This window comes from Acinonyx jubatus, chromosome A3 (genome assembly GCF_027475565.1).
Source record: "Acinonyx jubatus isolate Ajub_Pintada_27869175 chromosome A3, VMU_Ajub_asm_v1.0, whole genome shotgun sequence".
NCBI lineage: Eukaryota > Metazoa > Chordata > Mammalia > Carnivora > Felidae > Acinonyx > Acinonyx jubatus.
In genome coordinates, this window is record NC_069388.1 from 15,898,381 (window position 1) to 15,919,432 (window position 21,052).

The window sequence follows — 21,052 nt, forward strand, 5'->3', positions numbered from 1 at the left end:
CCCCTGCCCAGCGCCTGGGTCATAGGAGACCTCATAAGTGTTGACTGAATGGAGACAAGATGATATTGATAGATTCCAGGTCTTATTCAAGGGTACTCTAAAGGGACAAATCAAGTTCCACAACCTGCCCCTTCCCACTTTTAAACAACAGCTCACTCCTTTGAGAGGGAGGAAGTGACCATTAACTAAGTACCTAGTATCTACTTAGAATCATCACACTTCATCTGTCTATAGGATCCCATGGTGTCTGCACAGGGTCTGGACCAAAGTCTGTAAATAACTGTTGATGGATAATCTGATTTAATCTAACCCCCATTGACCAGGTGCTAGAAACAAAAAGATGAACCAGGCTATGGGCATGTCCAGACTAGCAGCTAGGACAGGACGTGGGTGATGCTTCAATCAGAAACAAGAGACCTCACAGGGGCCTTGCATATCTGGGCAGCCTTCCTTGGTGACACCAACCCTGAAGTCACTCATTGCCCTGGATCACCAGCTATAGTCCTGACCTCCTTGGGCCCTGACCCCAGGTGTCTGGGGCTGGGACTTCTCCAGTACAAATGTGCTCCAGCTCTCCACGGACAAGACAAGCCTCTGGGAGGGCAGACAGCCCACAGCCTCTGTATGGGATGGCAGGACAAGAGGAGGGGCAGGAGAGGGGAATGAGACGGCCAGAGAGGGAGAGACATTTTGGTTTGAAAGCGGGTAAATGAGATGGACGGCCAGGGAGAGTGGTGGAGAGAAGGCAAGCAGGAGGGAGGAAGGGAGAGAGCCAGAGGATGGAGCACGAGACACCCAGAGCGAGGGCCAGAGAGATGAACAGAGACAGAGAGAAAGGGGGTGGAGACAGAGGCAGGGATGGGAAGAGGGAGACCAGGAAGGATAAGAGGAAGAGGGGGAGCTAGAGACACACAGTGGGGAGAAGATGTGGAGGAGGGGAAGGACTCCCGTTGAGGGGTCACCCATGGCACTCACTGCGGATCTCAGCCGTGGCGTACTTGGGGATCATGGAGTCCGTGGTGAGCTCGGGGTGTAGGATGCAGCCGTGCGTGTAGGCGTCCATGGGCAGCGCGTCCAGTAGCTCCCGGTACTGCAGGACCCTCGCGTGCTGTGGGCTGCCCGCCTCAGGCATCAGGGCCACCACATGCTCTGTGGGGCACAGCCGGGGCTGGGCTGGGGGGCAACGGGTCCTGCCCCGGCCCCCTACCCCTCTCATTCAGACAGACTGGGCTCTGGCACCCTGTCCTTCAACCCCGGTGTGCTGGAACCCCAATTGTCATGGCCCAGGTGCCACCCCTTTCCCCAGGCTCTTGTGATAAAGTTTCCCCCCAGCTGACAGGGGATCCTAGTGGTCTTGCCTGCCTACCTCACCTCCCTGGAGTCCTGCCAAGCTGTCTGCTGAGGAGCTGCCCGATGGGAGTCTCTAGGCCCAGTGTTGGCAGGCTTCAAGAGAAGCCAGAAACCTGGATGTTTAAAACTGAACTCTCCTTAATCCTTAATTGTTGGCAACTAATTCGTATTCTTTCTCCACAGTGCATGTCTGGGCCCTGGACCCCTCTCAGCTGTGGTTTGCAGCACCTGCTATAGGCAGTGGGCTTCTGAACCTGAAGAAGGCTGGAGGGCAGGAGAGGACATAGGATCCTGTGGTGTTCCAGGGTGTCTGGGCCCTGCTCACATCTGCAGTGTTCCGGGGCACCTGGGGCCAGGTCTATGGGGTTCCTGGGGAGTCCATGGCCCTAACTATGCTTATAGGGATTCAGAGGGCTGGGCCCTGCCTGTGCCCTGGCATCCCCAGAAGGCCTGAGCCCCTCCTGGTGACTAGGATGGTCTGGGTCCAGCTCCTGCCCGGGGGCTTGGAGGGCCTGTGGCCATGCTTCTGACTCCAGAGCTCCTGGGGACGGAGGTTGTAGCCCCCTTGCTCCTAGGGCCATGTCTGGGCCAGCCCTTTCCCTGGAGTCCTGGGGATAGGGTTTGTAGCATCCCAAGGATCGTGGCCATACCTGTGGCCCTGTGGTCCCTGGGGGCGGTGGGCATCTGAGCCCTGTCTGCCATCCCACTCTTCCTTTTGGGGGAGACTGGATCTTGTCCACAGTCCCAGTGAGCTTCCTCAGGCTCCCCAAGGTTCTGTGGGGTCCCTGGGGTCTGTGGCTGAGCCCTGGTGGGTGTGGCGGCCGTACCTCCTGTGAAGGTCCGCTCCACGTAGTCGATGATCTGGTCATAGTCACTGATGATGTTGTCCCGGTGGATAATGACGGGCACCTCCTCCCCCAGGTTGAGCCGCATGAACCACGGCTCCTTGTGCTCACTCTGCGGCAGGCTCACGTCCCTCTCCTCACACGCCAGGCCCTTCTCAGCAATCACCAGCCGCACCTGCAGGCGCCAGGGTCAGAGCGGGGAAGGCGGGTGGACGCACGGGGGACACTCTGCCCAGGTGGGGTGGGGCATGTGGGAAGGGAGGTCAGAGGTCACACACAGGAGGGGGCACTGTTGCTTCCTGCTCATTCTTTGGGCAGGTGGACTCTCCCAGGGCCCTGGCGCCTCTTGGTGGGAGGAACACAGCCCTATCTGGGGCCAAGGGGCAGGGCTCCCTCATAGTTATGGGACTGGGTTTCACAGCTGGACATACCTGGGATAGGATTCCTGGCTCTGCTGTGTGTGTTTGGGCAGATTCGTTAAACTTCCTAAGCCTCAGTTTCTTTATTTGCAAAACGGAAGTATTAATAGTACCACGCCAGTGTCTGGCACATAGATGGCACTCAAGTCATGGTTTCACTATTATGACTGGACACTCAGCCTGGCCTCCAGGGGTACATCTGGCCAGGAAATTCATAGGAATTCTTATCATCAACATGATCGATAGCAATATTTCTCAAATTATTTAGGAAACAAAGCAAGGTGGAAAATAATTTGCCAACATCAGCTGAGCCTTTTATTGCCCCCAGACACTTTCCCATCTGGTTGTTGTTCACAACAGTTTCCCCAAAGAGGGTAGAATAGAGGCTATCTCCCTGTTTTTCTTGATGAGAAAACCAAAGCCCAGAGAGGGCAAGTAACTTACCCAAAGTCACACAGCAATTTAGCAGTAGACCTGAAACCGGAAACAGTGGGTCCTGACTCCTGCGGGCACCTTCAGGGAATCCTGGGCCTGCCCCCTCCTTAGTCTTTCCCTATGTCTCTAGGGGGTCCCAGATGAATATTTGAGCTGGTAGAAGTTAATGGAGAGCCTTGAGGCTGGGGCCTGCTCCTGACCCAGCCCAACATTTCTGAGTTGGAAGATAATTAGAGATCACGTGGTCCAACTGTCCCCTGCTTGTGGACTGAGACTCAGAAAGATGACTTTTGTCCAAATTCCCCAGCAAAAAGATGGCAAGCGACTCTACCAAAGGCTCCAGGGCAGGGGGAAGGGAGGGCATCCCTGAGCCTAGCAAAAGTGGTTCTCCTTGAGCATCAGTGTCCCCACACACACTTGGTTGGTAGCTCTTGGGACTGGATGTCCGCAGCCTCCCTCCCAGATGCCAGGAGTTAAGCACTCAGAAGGGTCAGCATGGTGTCATAGTCGGACCTTGGACTCGGTGCCAGACTGTCACTTCAAATCCCAGCTCTGGCACCTACTTGCTGGGTGACTTGGCTTTACATCTGTGTGCCTCAGTTTCCTCATCTGTCCAATGAGAGCCCACTAGCAGTTCCCGCAGAGGGCTGCTGTGAGGATTAGATACACTAGTCCCTACAGAACAGTGCCTGGCACCCCATAGGCATACTGTGTCTTAGCTACTTGCATGAGATCAGGTTCTGGAAGCAGACAGATCTAGACTTGAAGCCTGGCTCTGCTGCTTATTTGCTGTGTGATCTTGGACGAGTTACTTGACTTCTCTAACCTTAGGTTCTATGAGATGAGGAATGTAATCCATTCCTTCAGGCTTGACATGAGGTTGAGATGGGATCATATGGATAAAGTCCCAGCACGGGAGGTTAATACATGGATTCTACCATCATTATTACACACACACACACACACACACACACACTCACCATCATGATTGGTATCCTAGAGTACTTCATGCCCAACCCTCACAGCTAACATGAACACCTCTTTCCATGTGGGGAGGAAGAAGTAACTAGCCCCTGAACCCCCAATGCTCATTCACAGATTCATTTGCTCCATTAGCCAAAAGCAGGTCCTACAGATGGGGCTGGGAGGTCCTCGCCCTGGCTCTGCCACAGCAATGCTATTATGTGATGTTAGAGTGTCACTGCTCCTTCCCGAGCCTCCTTTTAATCATGAGTAGAATGAGGGCTGGACTCCACGTTGGAGGAGCGCCTTGCTGCCAGCTGACGCTACATTCGGACCACACAGGAGACAGTGGGAGGAATGGCTGATTCTAAGAGAGGCGGAGGAGTTGTGGCAGAGAGAGAGCACCGGGGGTGGCATCTGTTGGGTCTGGGTGTGTGAGTGTATACGTGTGTGAGCCTGAACGTGAGTAGCAACTGCATGAGTGTGCAAGTGTGTGTGTGTGTGTGTGTGTGCATGTGTTCATGAGTGCGGGTGAGTATGGATGAGTGTCTGAGTGAGTATTAAAGCATTGTGTGAGTGCGTGTGCATTAGTGTGGATATGAGCGTGCATATGCACGTGTGAGTGTGTGTCCTTGTGTGTATGTGTAGGTGAGTGTGCATGTGTATGTTCTCCTGCCTGAGCCCAGGAGGAGCCCCAGAGCCATCAAGGCTGGAGTTTGGCTGGAGCGGAACTGCCCATTCCCTTCCTCCGGCCCATCCTGGCATCCTTGGCCCTGAACCATCGCGCTCTGCCCAGCCATCCAGCCTCCAGGCCAAGCTGGGACTGCTGAATGGATGGAAACAGAAACCAAACCAGGCCTCTGTCCTTGACAGGTCCGGACATTTGGCCTTGCATCCTGGCAGGGCACCTGCTCCTAGGACCACTCCCAGGTCCTGCCCTGGAATTCTAGTGAGGGTGCCAGATGGGGCTAGTGCCTGGGGAGGGGACTATCTTTAGAGATGTAACAGTTTTGCTTGGAGCTGCCTCAGGGTCAGGCCGGCAGGCGGCCAAGGAGACTTTCTCCTTTAGCGGAGCTGCAGGCCAGAACCATGTGCCATCCTGCGGGGGAGGGGAGTGTGGGAGGAAGCCAGGTCCAGGGGAAGGGCATGCAGTCACCAAGGCCATCTGCCTCTCTGCACCCTGGAGGCTGGACCAGCCTTGGTGGTCACCACTCAGTGTGACCAGACATCAGCCACCCCTGGGCAAACCATCTTCTCTGCGGGTGCATGGAATTAGCTCACTGGTGCTTCAGAGTCGGGACTGTCCCTCCTCACCAGGCAATTGCAATGGGCTGGCTTGGAGTCTGCGCCCAACCATTTAGTTGTTGTATGACTTTGTAAAAGACACTTAAGAGTCCCTGAGCTTCAGTGTATTTATCCTTTTTTTTTTTTTTTTTAATTAATAAAGGTGAAGGAGGGGTCCACACAGGGATCTGAGGAAAAAGAGTTCCAGGCAGAGGGAACAGTCAGCACAAAAGTCCTGAGGCAGGAGCGTGTCTGGCATGTTTGAAACACAATGAGGAGGCCAGTGTGGCTGGAACAGGGTGGGCGGGGAGATGAGAGGGGATGAGGCCCTGCACAGGACATTTTAATCAAGACCCCAGATTCCGTGAATAAATTCCGTGGCTCCTTGAACTAAGATGGGGAAATCACATGTTTACTTTCAGTAATCTCATACTGACAGTTATCATTTTCTTCAATTATGAGTGTAGGCGACAAAGCATGGTAGTGTTCGCAGTGCCTGAAATATTGTCACCACAAGGCATCAGATACTTTCATCACTTCACATTGCTACGGTTACACTCATCACGACTTCGACACTACAGTGATCAGTCCTGCTACCAGGTAAGGTTATAGAATGGGTTAATCCAGAAACATATATTATTGCATAATGAATTTGTTTTAAAAGGATGTCAACAGCTATACTTCGATTGGCTTCCCTTCTAGTAATGTTATGTATTTTACTTTATTTCATTAAAAGCATTATTCTGAGAAAGGTTCACAGGCTCCCCTCTATTGATGAAGGGGTCTGTGACCCAAAGAAGGTTAGGATCCTGAGGTAGAGCCTGAGGCCATGACGAGGATTCTGGCTCTTTCCTGGAGGCACCTGGCGAGCCACTGCAGGCTTCTGGGAAGAATGGGGAGGTCGGCAGTTGTCACCTGTGAGCCTCTGGGGGTGGGGGTGGGGCAAATTGTCAAGGGCAGCGTGGACAGGGCTAGGAGCCAGTGCCCAAGAGCTTGAAAGGCAAGGCCCAGGTAGGAGGTAGAGATCACCCTCCATTCTCACTTCCTCCTGCCATGTCTGAGAGGGGCCTCTGGAAGACCTGCTCAGTCTTGGGTGTCAGGACTGTCTTCTGACAGGACCCTGACCTGGGCCTCTCACTCCTGGGGGCAGAAGGCTGGGCCAGGTTCTCCCCAAAGTTACCTCCAAGAAAAGGGCAGACCCTGAGAGGATGGAATAAGGGAAACTTGAACCAAGCTTGTTGCAGGAAGCCAAGGACGGCTCTCAGAGGCTCACCTTGGTGGAAATCACAACAATATAGCTAACTCCCAAAAAGGGCTTTCTCTGTACCAGGCGCTACTCTAAGACATTTATGTGTATTAATTAATTTAATCCTCACAAAAAGCCTAATGAGGTAGGTACTAGTATCACGCCCGTTTTATAAAAGAGGAAATAGCCACAGAGACAGCGCTAAGTTGTCCCAAGTCACACAGCCAGTAAATAGCAATCTTGGTTTTTGAAAAACTGCCTGGTGTGAGGACAGAAAGATGCTCAGAGGGATGGGGACACACAGAGACAGGGTAATTCTTCCTGCCTGGGGAGGGAGAAATTCAAGTTGTATCAACATGTAGTCCATTTTCATGTGGAAGAAACTGAGGACCAAAGGGGATCAGGAACTACCTGAGGCCACAAGCTGGTGAATGAGAATGCCAGCACTGGATGCTGGTGTCTTGACTCTTGCCCCTTCCAGTCTCACCCTTCTGCCCCCTCCCCACCCCCAAGCCAAGGAGAAGGTGGCTGGGGGGCCAGAAACAGCCTCAGAAGCAAGCTAACATCTACACTTTGCATTTAGAACCCCCTTTGAACCCTGTGGCCTCAAATGATCACTTATGATGGTGCCTGAAAGTTCACTGTTAGTGTGTCGTTTTTAAGGCATTGTGCGAAGTGTGTGACCATGCATGATCTCAGTCTTCACAGCCCTCTGAGGTAGGAACCATTCCTCTTGAACACAGGAGGAAGCGGAGACTTACAGAAGTGAAGACACGTGCACAGTCACGCAGTGGGAAGTGGAACAGTCAGGATTTGCTCTCCTGTCTAGTAAATGTAAGTGCGCTTACTGGGCACTTTCTGTGTGCCAGGTGCTGCTCTAGGTGACTTAATGGATACATTTGCTGAATCCTCACAACAGCCCTATCCCGGAGGTGCTGTTATTATTCTCAATTTACAGACGTGATGCCTGAGGCATGAGAGGCTGAGCAACCTACCCAGAATTACTCAGTTGGTCAGTGGCAGAGTTGAGACTGAACCCTGGGCTGTCTGGCCCCAGAGTCTGGGCTCTGGCTCCCCTCACTGTCCTACTGCCCTCTAGCTCTGGAATAGTCCCCAGATGTCCCATGGAGCCACTGCCATTCTTGGGGGTAGGCTATTTTCTGCTATTCATGTACCATTAAGGACAGGCTTCTCAGATGCTCCACAAAGGGGAACTGCTCCCCGAATGCAGGCAGGGCCCTTTGGGACTGAAAGGAAGGAAACTCACCTGCTAAACTCCTACTATGTGCCAGACACTTAACATATGTCCATGTCCTCTCAAACCCTCAGGAATTCGGCAGGGTTGGATGCAAAAGTCCCTTTTGCCAGATGAGGATATTGAGGCACAGAGGGGTTAAGTGACTTGTCCAAGGTCAAACAGCCAGTAAGCACTCAAGATGAGAATGGAATCCAAGACCATCTGACTGCAGAGCCCATGCCCTTTCCACCAGGATACACTGTCTCTAGAACCCACCACAGGCCCCTAGGCAACGGGAAGTCCATGGACGGGGAGGCAGGAGGATTCCCAGGCTGGCCTGGTCACAAATGAGGTTGCAGTGAGCAGTCCCATGCCTGAATAAGGGGCTACCTGAGCCCTGAGTGCAGGCTGAATAGGAAATCTTCCATGGGGGCAAGGGGAGGAGCAGGAAGCTCCCTTTGGGAATGGTAATGGAAGGTACCATCCCTCTGTCCCCTGTCCAGTCCCAATCACTGGGGTCTGGATCCTGAGGTTCTGGATAGGAAGGTATTCTGAAATCTGGACGTCAGTCCAATACATCTCCAAACTCCCAGCAACTTGCACAGAGCCTGGCATGCAGTAGGTGCTCAGCAGGCATTTGTAAAATTTACAGATGAGTCCCAGAGTGGCCCTGGTTAACTTGACCCCTCCTTCACCTAGCACTGTGGTGATATCACACCTATAATGATCAGAAACTTGACCCTGTGCCAGGCACTGCCATCAGCACTTCTTTTGTGTCACCTTATTTCACCCTCAAAATAGCCCTCTGAGAAAGGTACTGCCATTAGCTCCATTTTACAGATTATAAAACTGAGGCTTTGGAGTGGCAAGGCGACCTGTCTAAAGTTTTACAATGAATTACTGGGGAGGATGGCTCTTCCACTGGAGACTGTCTGGCCTCAGTCTATACTCTAAACTGGAGCTACTCAAAGGGGGATCAGTGGACCAGCTTTATCAGCATCACTGGTAGCTGGCTGGACATATGCAGCATCTTGAGCCCCACTCTAGACTTGCTGAATCAGAACATCTGGGGTGGGACCCAGCAGTCTGTGTTTTAACCAGGACCATGCAGTGATTCCAATGTATGCTCAAGTTTGAGTACTGCCAGTCTAGAACACGAAGTTATACTGCCTTTTCAACAACTCTCTCAGCAACTCTGAGAAGGGCTGGGAATTAGAAGTAGCTGCTATTATTATAATTATTGTTACCTCATTTTCCAGATGATGAACTGAGCCTGGACCAAGACTCAAACCCAAGTCTTTTGGCTCCAAGACCCTTTCTCCTTACGGAACCTGTTTCTCTATCTGGAAAATGAGTGAATGGAACAAAAGGATCTCCCAGGGAGAAGAGGAATCCCAGGGTCTGACAATGGGTGCCACTTGGAACCCAGCAGCACACGTTGTTGGGCCCTGGCCATGGTGCTGAATTCGTGCCCCACTGACGGACAGCCGCCTAGGGTGGGAGATAGCGCCCCTAGAGGCGCCCCTGTCACAGGCGCGGTGCCTGGCCCTCGCCCCCAGGAAGCGGGAACCCTGGTAACTCAGCATCAGGCTGGATTCCCAACTGCGACCCAGCTCAACTGGGTCTGCGAAGGCGCTGAGGGGCCCTCTCTGTCTTTAAGAGCAAAACAGATTTTAGGGGCCGAACTGAGCTTGCCTCAGGAGATGGGTTAACTCCTTTCTCAGCTCAAGATAAGTGGGGGTGCGGGAGAGGACCAGGGACAGACCCTTCAAGCCCCAGCCAGAGGAAGGCTCCCAGCTGGGCAGAAGCTGTGATCTGGAGGGCCTGTCGTATCCAGGACAGCAGCGTGGAGGGAGGCCCACAACCGGGCTACCGGGGCTGGAGGCTGGATCCCAGGAAGCGCTCCTCCTCCCTTCCCGCAGCAGCCGCCCCCTCCAACAGGCCGCCTTCCCAGCAGTGCCCATTCCCTTCCCCTTGTCTTTGTCTCTCTTCTCAGCCCTCCAACAGACCAGGTCTTTCTGGGAGGGAAAGAGGCAGAATGGATGTTCCCAGAATTGGGGACGGTGCTCCTGGGGCCCAAGACAGCGCCAGTCACCTCCCTGGAGAGCGGCCCAGCATCCTCCATCCTCCGGGTCCCCGAACCCCCACATCCCACCCTCCAGCCTCTCACCAGGTCCTCGGACCCCTTCCTCCTCCTGAATCCCCTCCCCCAAGCCTCCTCGCTACTGGGTGCATCCGGCTCCCCTGCTCCCTTGGGCTCTACCTTCTGAGAGCTGAAGGACTGGGTCCAGTGGTACAGAACCAGGCTCTCCTTGGGCCAATGGGCGGGGCTGGCCGCCTCGGGCGCGTCGGGGGCCTCCACCGGCTTGGCCGCATCGCTCTCCAGCGCCGAGATGGGCCACCAGCTGCAGTTGGTGGGGGTCAGGTTGTTGGGGGTCGCCATGATAGCCCGGAATCAGAGGGAGGAAAGAAGGAGGCTCCGCGGCGGCGGCTCTCTCTCGCCCAGCATCACATGGCCTCGCCGAGCCTGCCCCTCTGCTTCGCTCCCTCCCTCCCCTCTCCGTGAATGTCATTACTCGCTGGGCAAGTGGGGGAGGGGCGCGGGGGATCCCGGGATCTCCTTCCCTCCTCCTCCCCTAGGGACGCCCCTGGCCCCTGCTAGAAAAGCTACCAGTCCCCTCCGTCAGGCTCCGTGGAAGGGGTGGAGGAGCCACAGGAGAATGGGCCATGTCCCCCAAATAGCTCATATCTGGCCAGCCACCTGCCAAGACTCCACCATTGTTAACGCATTCTGACTCTCAGTCTTCCAAAAGCAAATACCTCTTAGGACACCTGGTGTTATAGAGACCCATTCCTTGTATAAATCAGTGTCTGGAAATAGCTTTTCTCTCTTTGGAGCTGTTGTTTCCTAGCATTTCTCCTGAAGGTTCTAAGGGCAGAGGGGAACAAACTATGAAATATAGAGCAAACGCTTACATAGCACTTGCCGTGTGCCCAGGCTTTACAACCATCAACTCACTGAGTCCTCACAATAATCCTATGAGCCTCATTTTACAGAAGAGGAAACTGAGGCACAGAGAAGCTAAGTGACCTTGCCCAAGGTCCCCTAACTAGTAAGCGGTGGAGCCGAGATTCGAACCCAGCCTGTCTGGCCCCAGAATATATGCTCTTAGTGATAAGGTCATGATACTACGATAATGATATAAACAACAGCACAGCAAGCTTTTTATCAACCCAAGCACTTTATACGCATCATCTCATTCATCTGCACAATAATCATTTTTACTAGAGGAGGAAGGCGAGGCTCAGAAATGTCAAGTCATTGGTCCAAGGTCACATCTTCACCCAGGAGACTGAGGCACAACTACAGGAGCCCAAGAAAGCCTGTAATGCCCTGCTGTCACTTAGTTTATGCTTAATATTCATGGGAGTTTCATAGAAAGTTCCCTAATACACCCGTGCTTCCCTTGATATAAATATTGTTTTAATTTATTTACCATTGAACAAATAGATGCACCAGGGAGATAGGCTTCTCAATTTTCCCTCCCTCCCTCATGTGATGCTATCAAGCAAGGACTCCTTAGCACATCTTCCTTTCAGATTGATGAGCATGGCTCTTGAGGAATCAGTGTCCTTCCTTCTACCAGACAACAAAAGTTCTGTGGTCCATGGGTTTCCCTTTTTTGCTTTGGCTGCCAGGAGGCTTGGAGCTACATTTTCTATTAACTCCCAGTTGCCACATTAGCCTCCCTGGTTCGGCAACTTCTTTGTCACCCTTTCAGGAAATTTTTATTCCTTCTTTTTCCTCCAAGTATATTGTTGCTCATGATTTGGTTTTACAAAGAAGGATATGGTGTGTCTTGAGGGAAAATTCAAATGTCTGAATTCAGGGAAGTAAGACCTTAGATATTCCATCAAGGTGAAAAATCTGGTCCCTGTAGAGGCTGCTTTTAGGCAACAGACTAGAGCAATGGAATGTAGAGCAAGGCAAAAGGGTCACAAAAAGAGTGACCACCGAGCTGATGCAAACAGGTTCATTAAACAAGCCACCGTGAAATAGCCATAGGCCCTAAGAGACCAATTGCAACCAGGCACAGTTCCTAAGATTACCCAAAAAGGACAATTGCATACATCCCCATAACTCTTTTACTCTACCCTATAACTTTAGCCCCTCGCCACCACCTCTCAGCAGTCTCCCCTTTGCTGTCTCACAAGTGCTGCCTTGCAGTGTATTCAATAAACTTTTATCTCTTTTGTTCTGCCTTGGGTGAATTCTTATACCACCAGAGCCATGACCCCGCACCCTACTGGGATGCCCCACAGTCTCTATCTGGGTCTTCAACCTGAATGCATACAGGTGTCCATGCCACAGCAGTTACACCTCAAATGTGTATTCCTTCCCTCAACAAATATTCATTGTGCACCCATTGTGTGCTAGTCACTTCAGTGGTACCAGAAATGCAGTGAAAAATAAGACAGACACTGACCTGCTCTTTGCATATTTCACTTAGCAATATATCTGGAAAGAGTTTCCTATCAACACAGATCTAGCCCATACTAACAGTCTGCATTGTATGAACGCGCCATAATAAATGTAACAACTCCTATGCCACATGTGCTGTTTCTAATCTTTTGTTATAAAAACAATGTTGCAGGGACACCTGGGTGGCTCAGTCAGTTAAGCCTCTGACTCTTGGTTTCAGCTCAGGTCTGACTTTAGGGTCTAGAGTTCAAGCCCTGAGTTGGCCTCTGCGCTGGGGGTAAAGCCAACTTACAAAACACACACACATAAAAACCACACACACACAAAACAATGCTGCAGTAAAAATCCTTATTCATACAGATATGTGCACGTTTGAGTATAATTTATACGACAAATTCCAATAAGTGGAATTGCTAGACCAAAGAATTTGTCTCTTAGGGCGCCTGGGTGGCTCAGTTGGTTAAGTGTCTGACTTCGGCTCGGGTCATGATCTCACGGTCTGGGTTCGAGTCCCATGTTGGGCTCTGTGCTGACAGCTCAGAGCCTGGAGCCTGCTTCAAATTCTGTGTCTCCCTCTCTCTCTGCCCCTTCCCCACTCATGCTCTCTCTGTCAAAAATAAATAAACATTAAAAAAAAACAATAAAAAATTAAAAAAAAAAGAATTTGCCTCTGTCAAAGTCCCCTCGGAAGAGGCTATTCCATATTACACTCCCCACTAAGAATCCACAAAAGGGCCATTTCCCTGCACTTTTCCAACCCAGCATACTGTTAAACTTTTTTGTTTCTTTTTGAATCTCTGGGTAAAAAATGGTGTATCACAGTTTTTATTTGCTTTTCCTTTTTGAGTTTTTATTATAAAAAATTTTCAAACATATGACATAGCAAACAAGACATCTCAATGAACACCCATATATCCATCACCTGAATATAATCATTGGTTAAAGCTTGCCATGTTTGTTTAATTAAGGGAGGAGGGTTTGAAGTATTTTGAAACAAATTATAGGCATCATGATACTTTATTGGTGAAATACTTCAGTATTACATAATTTATATCTAGCATAGGTCATTTTCTCACATAAACAACACATTTTTCACATTAAAAAAATTCACAATAAGGCCCTGATATCTAGTTCATACTCATATTTCTCCAGTTGTACCAGAATGATCTTCATAGTTTGTTTGAACCAGGATCCAGTCAAGGACCATGCCATGAATTCTGTTGTTACTTCTCAAGTCTCTTTTTGGAGAATGATTCTTGTTTCTTTTTATTTTTTTTTTTCCCCACGGTGTTAACTCACAGAGAGACTAGGCCAGGTGTCCTGTAGAATGTTCCACTTGGGGGTCTGATTGGTCACTGTTCTGCCCTTTAACTTGTCATACTCTCCCTTGTATTTCCTATAAACTAGTACTTGGGTCTAAAGGGAAGACTAGATTCGGGTGAAGCATTTTGGGGCAAACATTTAATCATTCCTTCGTGGGTGGTGCCATGTGCTTCATTTTGCCTTGTGTCAGGAGCTCCACGATGTCTTGTTGTCCCGCTATTAATGACGCCAAGTTGGATTTGAGGTGGTGACCACCCCTCTCCATGTTTAAATGCCCATTTTGCCTCTTCTCATCAGGACCTTATGGGTATCCGGTTTCTCCTCCATTGATGGTCCTTGGCTGAATCAGTTATGAGAGGCTGTAAAAATATTTTCTACTTTGCCCTTCTATGTGTATTTATCGGCTGGCATTCTTTCTTTGAGTTTCATTAAGTCATAAGTGAAGTTGACCATCTTTTCAAATGTTTCCCATCCATTTTAACTTGTCCCAGTGAATTGTCTGTGTTTCTGTGGGGACCCGGGCAATTATACCACAATGTGACGAGTGCTGTGCTAAGGTAAGGACTGGGGCTGTGGTAGAGTCAGGGAGGGACATCTGCTTGTCCCACTTGCCAAGAAAGGCTCTCAGGAGCCATGGCTCTCAGTATGGGTTTCTCTGAAGCAGATCCTGAGACAAGAATGCAAGGACAACCAGTTAATTTGGGAGAAGGAAACTCTGGGAGGGCAATGGCAGGATGACACAGACAAGAAAGGCAGCCTTGGAAGGTATATGTTCAAGCAAGTTAGCACCATGGGCACCTGGAACTTAATCCCGCAGCGAAATTCTGAGGCTGGTGTAAAGCCCCTCCCGAGGAGGAAGACAGCCAGGGTATTTACGCACCGAGTCCTGCCAATCCGTTGTTAGAAGGCTGTTCCTTGCAGGGAGTGTTGATTCCCCAGCACTTCAGGCCTGCCCCGCAGTCAGCAGAGTGGGTTCCCGTGTCTACGAAAAGCCCTCAGACCATAAATGTGGGTGCTGCCACCTGGGGGTCAGCTGGTATGCACAGAAATGGTGAAAGTAGGGGACACAGATAGGTCACTGTCAGCATCTACTCAGGACATCTAAGTACAGAATTTAAGAATGAGGAGGAATTAGCCAGATACAAGAAGATGGGGAAAGGGATGCGTGTTCCAGGCAGAGAGAAGAGCAGGGACAAAGCCCAGAGGTGAGAGAGAGGGTGGGGTGTTCCAGGGACCCGTGGCTGTTCATCTGGCTGGAGACAGGGGTCACAGTTGAGGCTCAGTAGTCATGCCAGGCCTGGTAAGCCACATTTAGGAGTTATCACATCATGCTAAGGGCACTGGGGTGTCACTGGAGAGTTTGAATCAGGAAAGTAACATTCAGTTTGGGTGCCGGGAATCTGAAGAACCCTGAAATACATATACTGACAGTCCAGTGCATGAATTCACACTGGAGACTAGCTGTTCCTTGTCAGTGATGGGATTGCTTCTGCCCTTCTTCCGTGAGAACTAGGGATGGACTCAGCCATCAAGGGGTTGCCATTGAATGTGAACTCAGTGCACAGAGAGATGGAGAGCCTGACGGAACTTTTTCATTTGGGTCTACCACTGGTATTATAATATGTATGTTATTATAGTAACAGCTTTGAGGGTTTTCCATGTGCCAGACACTGTGCTAAACACTTTTTAGTCATTATCTCAGTTGAGGTGGTATCGTTACTATCTTGATAACACAGATGGGGACATTGATGCTCAGGTGAATGAAGTTATTAGCCCAGGTCAAGAGCTAACATCCAAGTCCATAGAAAATGGAGTTCTAAGTGTCCACACAATAGGGAATTAGATAACTTAGAGTATGTTCATACCATGGAATAATTTATATCTACCAAATGAGGAAGGTTACAACTTAAAGGTTACAATTAAAAACAGGTTATAATTATATAAGCTATTCTAAAAACTCTATTTAGTTTAGCTTACTATAATATTTAAAACACAAAAAGAAGAAAAAGCAGGTTGCCAAAAAATACATACAATTAAATTTTAAAGTATATAAATTATAGAAGGATAGTCAGTAAAAGTGGTTTACATCACAGTGAGTGGAGACGGGCAACAGGAGATCACGCGTGCTTCTTTTTTTCTTTGTTGGATCTTCCAGTCTTCCTTCTATTATGGACTGAATTGTCCCCCCACAAAACCCCCATGTAACTGTATTTGGTGATGAAGGGGCTTATTAAGGCTAAAGGAGGTCATAGGGGTAGGGCCCCAATCCTTTACAAAAGCAAGAGGCACCAGGGATCACAATCTCCTCAAGCAAGCACCAAGGGAAGGCCCTGTGAGGACATGGTGAGAAGGGGGCTGTCTATAAGCCAGAAGAGAGGTAGAATCCAACTCTACAGGGACCTTGATCTTGGACTCCAGCTTCCAGAACTGTGAGAAAGTACACTTCTATTGTTTAAGCCACCCTAATTGGTGGCAGCCCAAGCAGACTAATACAGCTACAATAGAAGTACTTTATTTATATCTTTTAAAAATAATTTGAAGTTGGTTTGGGGTTTTTTTTTTTTGTTTCCAAAGATACTGCTTGATTTCTCCCTCACTCCCGGGGGCAAGCCAGGCCTGGGAAAGGAGAAGGAATTAACATGGTCTAAGTGTCCTTTCACCGGACACTTTACAGAAATCCTATGAGAAGAGTTCTAATGTCCACACCTGACAGATGGGATCACAGAGGTTCAGGAAACACAAACTGCCTGACCCCAGTCACCATCTAGGATGAAGCAGAGCTGGGGTCAGGATGCAGGTCTGTCTGATCTATCCCCAGATATACCTGAGCCCTTTTCTCCACACACCACTGCCTCCATATATAGCAGATGCTGAAAGGGCCCTGGCTATGGGCGGGGTGGGGTGGGATGGGGGTGGAGCACATCCTTTCAGCCTGTAAAGATCCCCCAGGAGATTTTGCTTCCAAGTTTTGGGCAGGATGAATGGTTTTCCTGGGAGTTAGAAGTCACCTGAAGAAATGTGCTGTGAAAAATCCCAACAGTGGGGGGCGCCTGGGTGGCTCAGTCGGTTAAGCATCGACTCTTGATTTTGGCTCGGGTCATGATCTCACGGTTCATGGGATCAAGCCCTGAGGTGGGCCCTTGGCTGACAGTGCCAAGCCTACTTGGGAGTCTCTCTCCGCCCCTCTCCCACTCAAGCGCACATGCTCTCTCTCCCTCTCTCTCAAAATAAATACACAGATTTTTTTTCTTAAAAAAAAATCCTAACAGCGAATGCATCTAATATCTGCATCTATTACATCAGGGCCTGCTGACTCAGGAAGCTACCAGGGTCCCAGTAATGCCCTAAGGGTGTGACGGAGACATGGCGGGCTGGGAGGGCACATGCTCCACCTGGTGCACAGCTGCTCCTTGTTCCAGCCAATTACTCCCACGGTGGATTGCAACATGGCTGCCAGCTATCCCAGGTTTTCAGGAACCTGGAGATCCAGATGATCACATGAAATCTCTCCTTTTAAAATGGTTGAGAAAAAAACAAAAACAAAAACACTGGCTGGCACAGAAATAACAAAACATATTTGTGGGTTAGATCAAGCCCTCGCATTGTCAGTTTGCAGCCTCTGCAGGAGATCATTTTTGCCACAATCCTAGGGGCAGTATGTTAGTTAACAAATCACTAGCTACTCTAAGAGATAGATTGCCAAATCACAGTGACTTTACACACTAGTTTATTTTTCACTCACATGAGGTCCAATTAGCAGCAAGTTAGGAGAAGGGCAGAGAGTTCTGTTAACCCTCCCATGTGGCTTCCAAGATCACCCAGGCATTGCTATCCAGTGGGCATTTAATATCCAATGGGCAGACAGTGGAGAGAGAGAGCAGAGGACATTGTGGGAGGTTTTTATGGGTAGCAGCCCTCCTCACTTATGCCCTTGTTCCATTGGCCAGAACTCAGTCATGTGGCCACCTCACCTAAATGTAAAGGGGAGCTGGGAAATGTAGTCTCTGTGACAGCCCGTGACAGCCAGTTTTCAACACAAACTGTCCTATAGACTGCGTATGTAGACCTCTGGGGTAGTTATCCATCTCTGCCCCATGCAATTACCATCACCTCCATTCTACAGATGAGGAAATGAGCCTGTGACCTGTGAGAAGTCTCGAACCAGGAGCACGGTCTTTCTGACTCTGATCCAGGGATCTTTCCTCTACCCCAGTGTTTCCCAAAGTTGCCATTTCAAAAGTCATCCATGGCACTTGTTAAACACTCAAGTCCCTGAATGTTCAGGGGAGCATGTGGTAACCTGTATCTGTATCAGGAATCCCAGAATATTCTTCCCTCAGACTCCACACCAGGACTTCGCCTCAGAATCATCTAGGGAGCTTTGTGGAATGCTCATCTCTTGGCTCTAACCCCTAGAAATTCTGATTCAGTGGGTCTGCAGGGAGGTGACCTGACACTGACATTTTATTATTCTCCCAGGTGATGTGCAGCTAGGGCTGGGAACCTCTGCTCCCACAACAAATTAGGCCGGTCAGGTTTTCAAACTAAAGCAGCAAGAGACAGAGACAGAGACAGAGACAGAGAGAGAGGGAGAGAGAGAGAGAGAGAGAGGGAGAGAGAGAGAGAGGGAGAGAGAGAGAGAGAAAGACAAGTGAGTCTCTACCCTGAGAATCAACATTTTAAAAACTCTTCACATGATTCTAATGTGCAGTCTAGGTTGAGACCTTGTCAATAAATGGACCAGAAGACTGAATCAGTCAATTTGGGGTAGGCCAAACTTTCTGTATTTTTAAAGCTCCTCCAGGGTATTATGATACCACTGCCCTAGGGCTCTGCTTCTCAAAGTATCCCCTGAAGTATCAGCATACCTCTGGGAGCTTGGAAAAAATGCAGAATCTCAGGTTCTATGCCAGACTTGCTGAATTAAACCCCCAGGAGATTAGCACACACATTAGTGTGGGAGGCACTGTTCCAGGCACACAGGCTCTTTTTGGGAGGACAGCCAGTTAGGTCCTCCAATCAGGGCTGGCTCATCTTCTCTCTGTCCCCATCCACCCTCCTGAAGCTGCAGGAAGTTTTCTAGTGTCACTAGCATAATCTGTCCTCAAAGGTCTGGGCCTTGCTGCCCCCATGCCGTGACCATCTGTTCATGGATACTTTGTTTAGTCCGGGCATGCGCATGGTTTGATGAATCAACAGGGGACTTGCAGGCCTATTCTGCCAGGGAAGGACATCACAGATGCTGGGTACCGTCTTGGGGGCAGACCATGGGATTGGGTGCCTCCCCCGAAGATCTAAAAGTTCTTTAGACCTGCAGGTTGGAGATAAAGGCAGACTTGTTTTGTGAGGTTCTGGGACCAATCAGAGGAGCCTACAGGGAGGGAGGGTGTAGTTCAATAGAGGGAAAAGTTTCAAACGAGTAGAGTTCAAATCCAGGGTAGTAAACTTCCTGTTCTCGGAGAGGACAAATAAATGTTGAATGGCCTCCATTCAGGGGCACCTGGAGGGAAGCTCTGGATTGGATGTGAGCTGGAAGGAGAACTCTCCTCAAGGCTGAAACATGAAACACGCAGGCCCTCAGAGGCTGGGAGGCTGGGTCCGGAAGAGCTTGGGGAACAAAATGATTCAGGGTTTTACTGTGCCAATCATGCATGAAGGTAGTTTGCTTAAACACAAATGACGGTTTCTGCATGAAATAATTTCCGTGTCGGTCTCCACCAGTTTGAAAGCTGTGAGGTCAGTGGCTGGGCTGCCTGTAGAGTCCACAGCACCTGGCACAGATACAGCAGCACCTGTCCAGTAAGTATGTGTTAACTTAAACGTAAATGGCTTAAAGTGAGCATTGATCTATTTGTCTCTTATTGGTCATTTCTGTGCACTGTGGGACAATTTGGCATCCTTTTGTGCCCTTTAAAGCACCTTTGTCAGGTGTTCACATTGTCCATTTTTTCTGCTTGCTTTCTCAATTAAGTGCTAATTCTTTTTCATCCAGCTTGTATGTGCATGGCATTCTTTGTAATGGCAAAACAACTCAAATATCCTAAATGGACCACAAAAGGGGGTTGTTGAATCATTCAGGGGCTCTCTTCCCACAAAGCCCATCCAAACAATCCAAGTTAAGAACCTCTTATCTGGAAGGATCCCAGAAAGATGCCAACACCATGATCTCCAGGGCAATGTTCTCTATGAACTACTTTGTGCTTGGCCATATCTTGGTTTTTTGTTTTGTTTTGTTCTGTTTTGTTTTTTCTGTTCTGAACATCTATTACTTTTGAATGAGAAAAACCAACCAGCAGATATTGGACTGGTTTTAAACTCTATTTTAGATCTCTCCTTTATTTTAGCCAGCTTTATCTAGTTGGCAATGTTATTATTTGAGAAAATTGCACATTGAAATACAGAGTGAATGCTTCCAATAACCACTTAACAAGGAAGCTGAGGCCCTTAGAGAAAAACAGTTATCTGTCCCAGGGTACATGAGATAAGAGCAGAACTCAGCCCCTGATTTGCAGATGGGTGTTCTTTCTCATAGATCACTCCCCTCCCTTCCCATGTTGAACCTCTAAATGTTTTCTCTCATGAAGATAGCAATGCAGGGGTGTCCCAGGCATTCTTGGCCTCACAGGTTGGATGCTTCATTTCACTGACATGACTTGTGTGGCTTTCAGAGTAGAGAGAGCCATCAGACCAGGCAGCCTCCGCATATGCGTTTGCTTACTGGATAACCATAACAGGTTGCAGATCAAAGGCACAGAACTTCTGGCAGAAGTCCTGGACCTGGCACTAGGCCAGGAGCGATCTTCCCACTTTGAAAGTCTGCTATTGGGTGATCTTCAAAGGCTGCAGGCGAGTCTGTGCCATTTCTGCCACGTGGGACACTTTCTTGGGGGTATCCGGGATTATTGAGACGTTGTCCACGCACACTTCCTCCAGGATGGCTCCGGCTTCTCTGAGCTAAGTGAAAGGTGTCGGCACTTCTCCAGGAGTCCTTGACATGCTGAGCAGCACTTAGGACTGGGCTCCACTCCTTTTCCATTTGATAGGACCCAGCAGAGGGAAGGTGAAAGCATTCATGCTGCATCAGAACCTATGCCAGCAGCTTCAGGCTCTGCAGAAGCACCACGGGCTTGGCTCAGCTGTGACAGGCTGGACAATTCACAGGGTGAATGGATCTCAGGTTTCACAGCTGAGAAATAAGCATGAGGATTTTTTATTGTTGTTGTTTTTTTCTCCTGGCATTTGGGCAGATGAGTCCATGGTGGGTATTCTAGGTGTCCTGAAGTCAGCTGCAGAATACATTTCATTTTGGGGCCCTGGTCTGTGATAAAGAATATGTCTGGGCTAATATAATTCTTGGACTTGGCTCCTGGGTCTGGGTGTTCATGGGGAGAAGGTGCCTTGGAAGTGCAGTAGAGAAATTCTGAAGGCCAGAGGATGTGAGCATTGACAAGTTCTCAAGGCCTACAC

At 49.6% G+C, this 21,052-nt stretch overlaps 1 protein-coding gene across 5 annotated transcripts in view; it reads right to left on the bottom strand.

The window, feature by feature from the left end:
• GDAP1L1 (ganglioside induced differentiation associated protein 1 like 1) overlaps window positions 1-21,052 on the bottom strand; it is a 48,781-nt gene that overhangs the window by 15,636 nt on the left and 12,093 nt on the right. For 2 of the 5 annotated variants that reach the window (XM_053199919.1, XM_015065402.3), the window contains 2 exons: window positions 2,178-2,370; window positions 976-1,149 (listed from right to left, as the gene is read on the bottom strand). In XM_053199919.1, the coding sequence (XP_053055894.1) occupies window positions 976-1,149; window positions 2,178-2,283 (280 nt within the window). In that variant the 5' untranslated portion in view covers window positions 2,284-2,370. Of the gene's footprint in view, window positions 1-975; window positions 1,150-2,177; window positions 2,424-10,042; window positions 11,595-21,052 lie in introns of those variants that run through there. The other 3 variants (XM_027070156.2, XM_015065403.3, XM_053199920.1) reach the window with 3 other exon arrangements.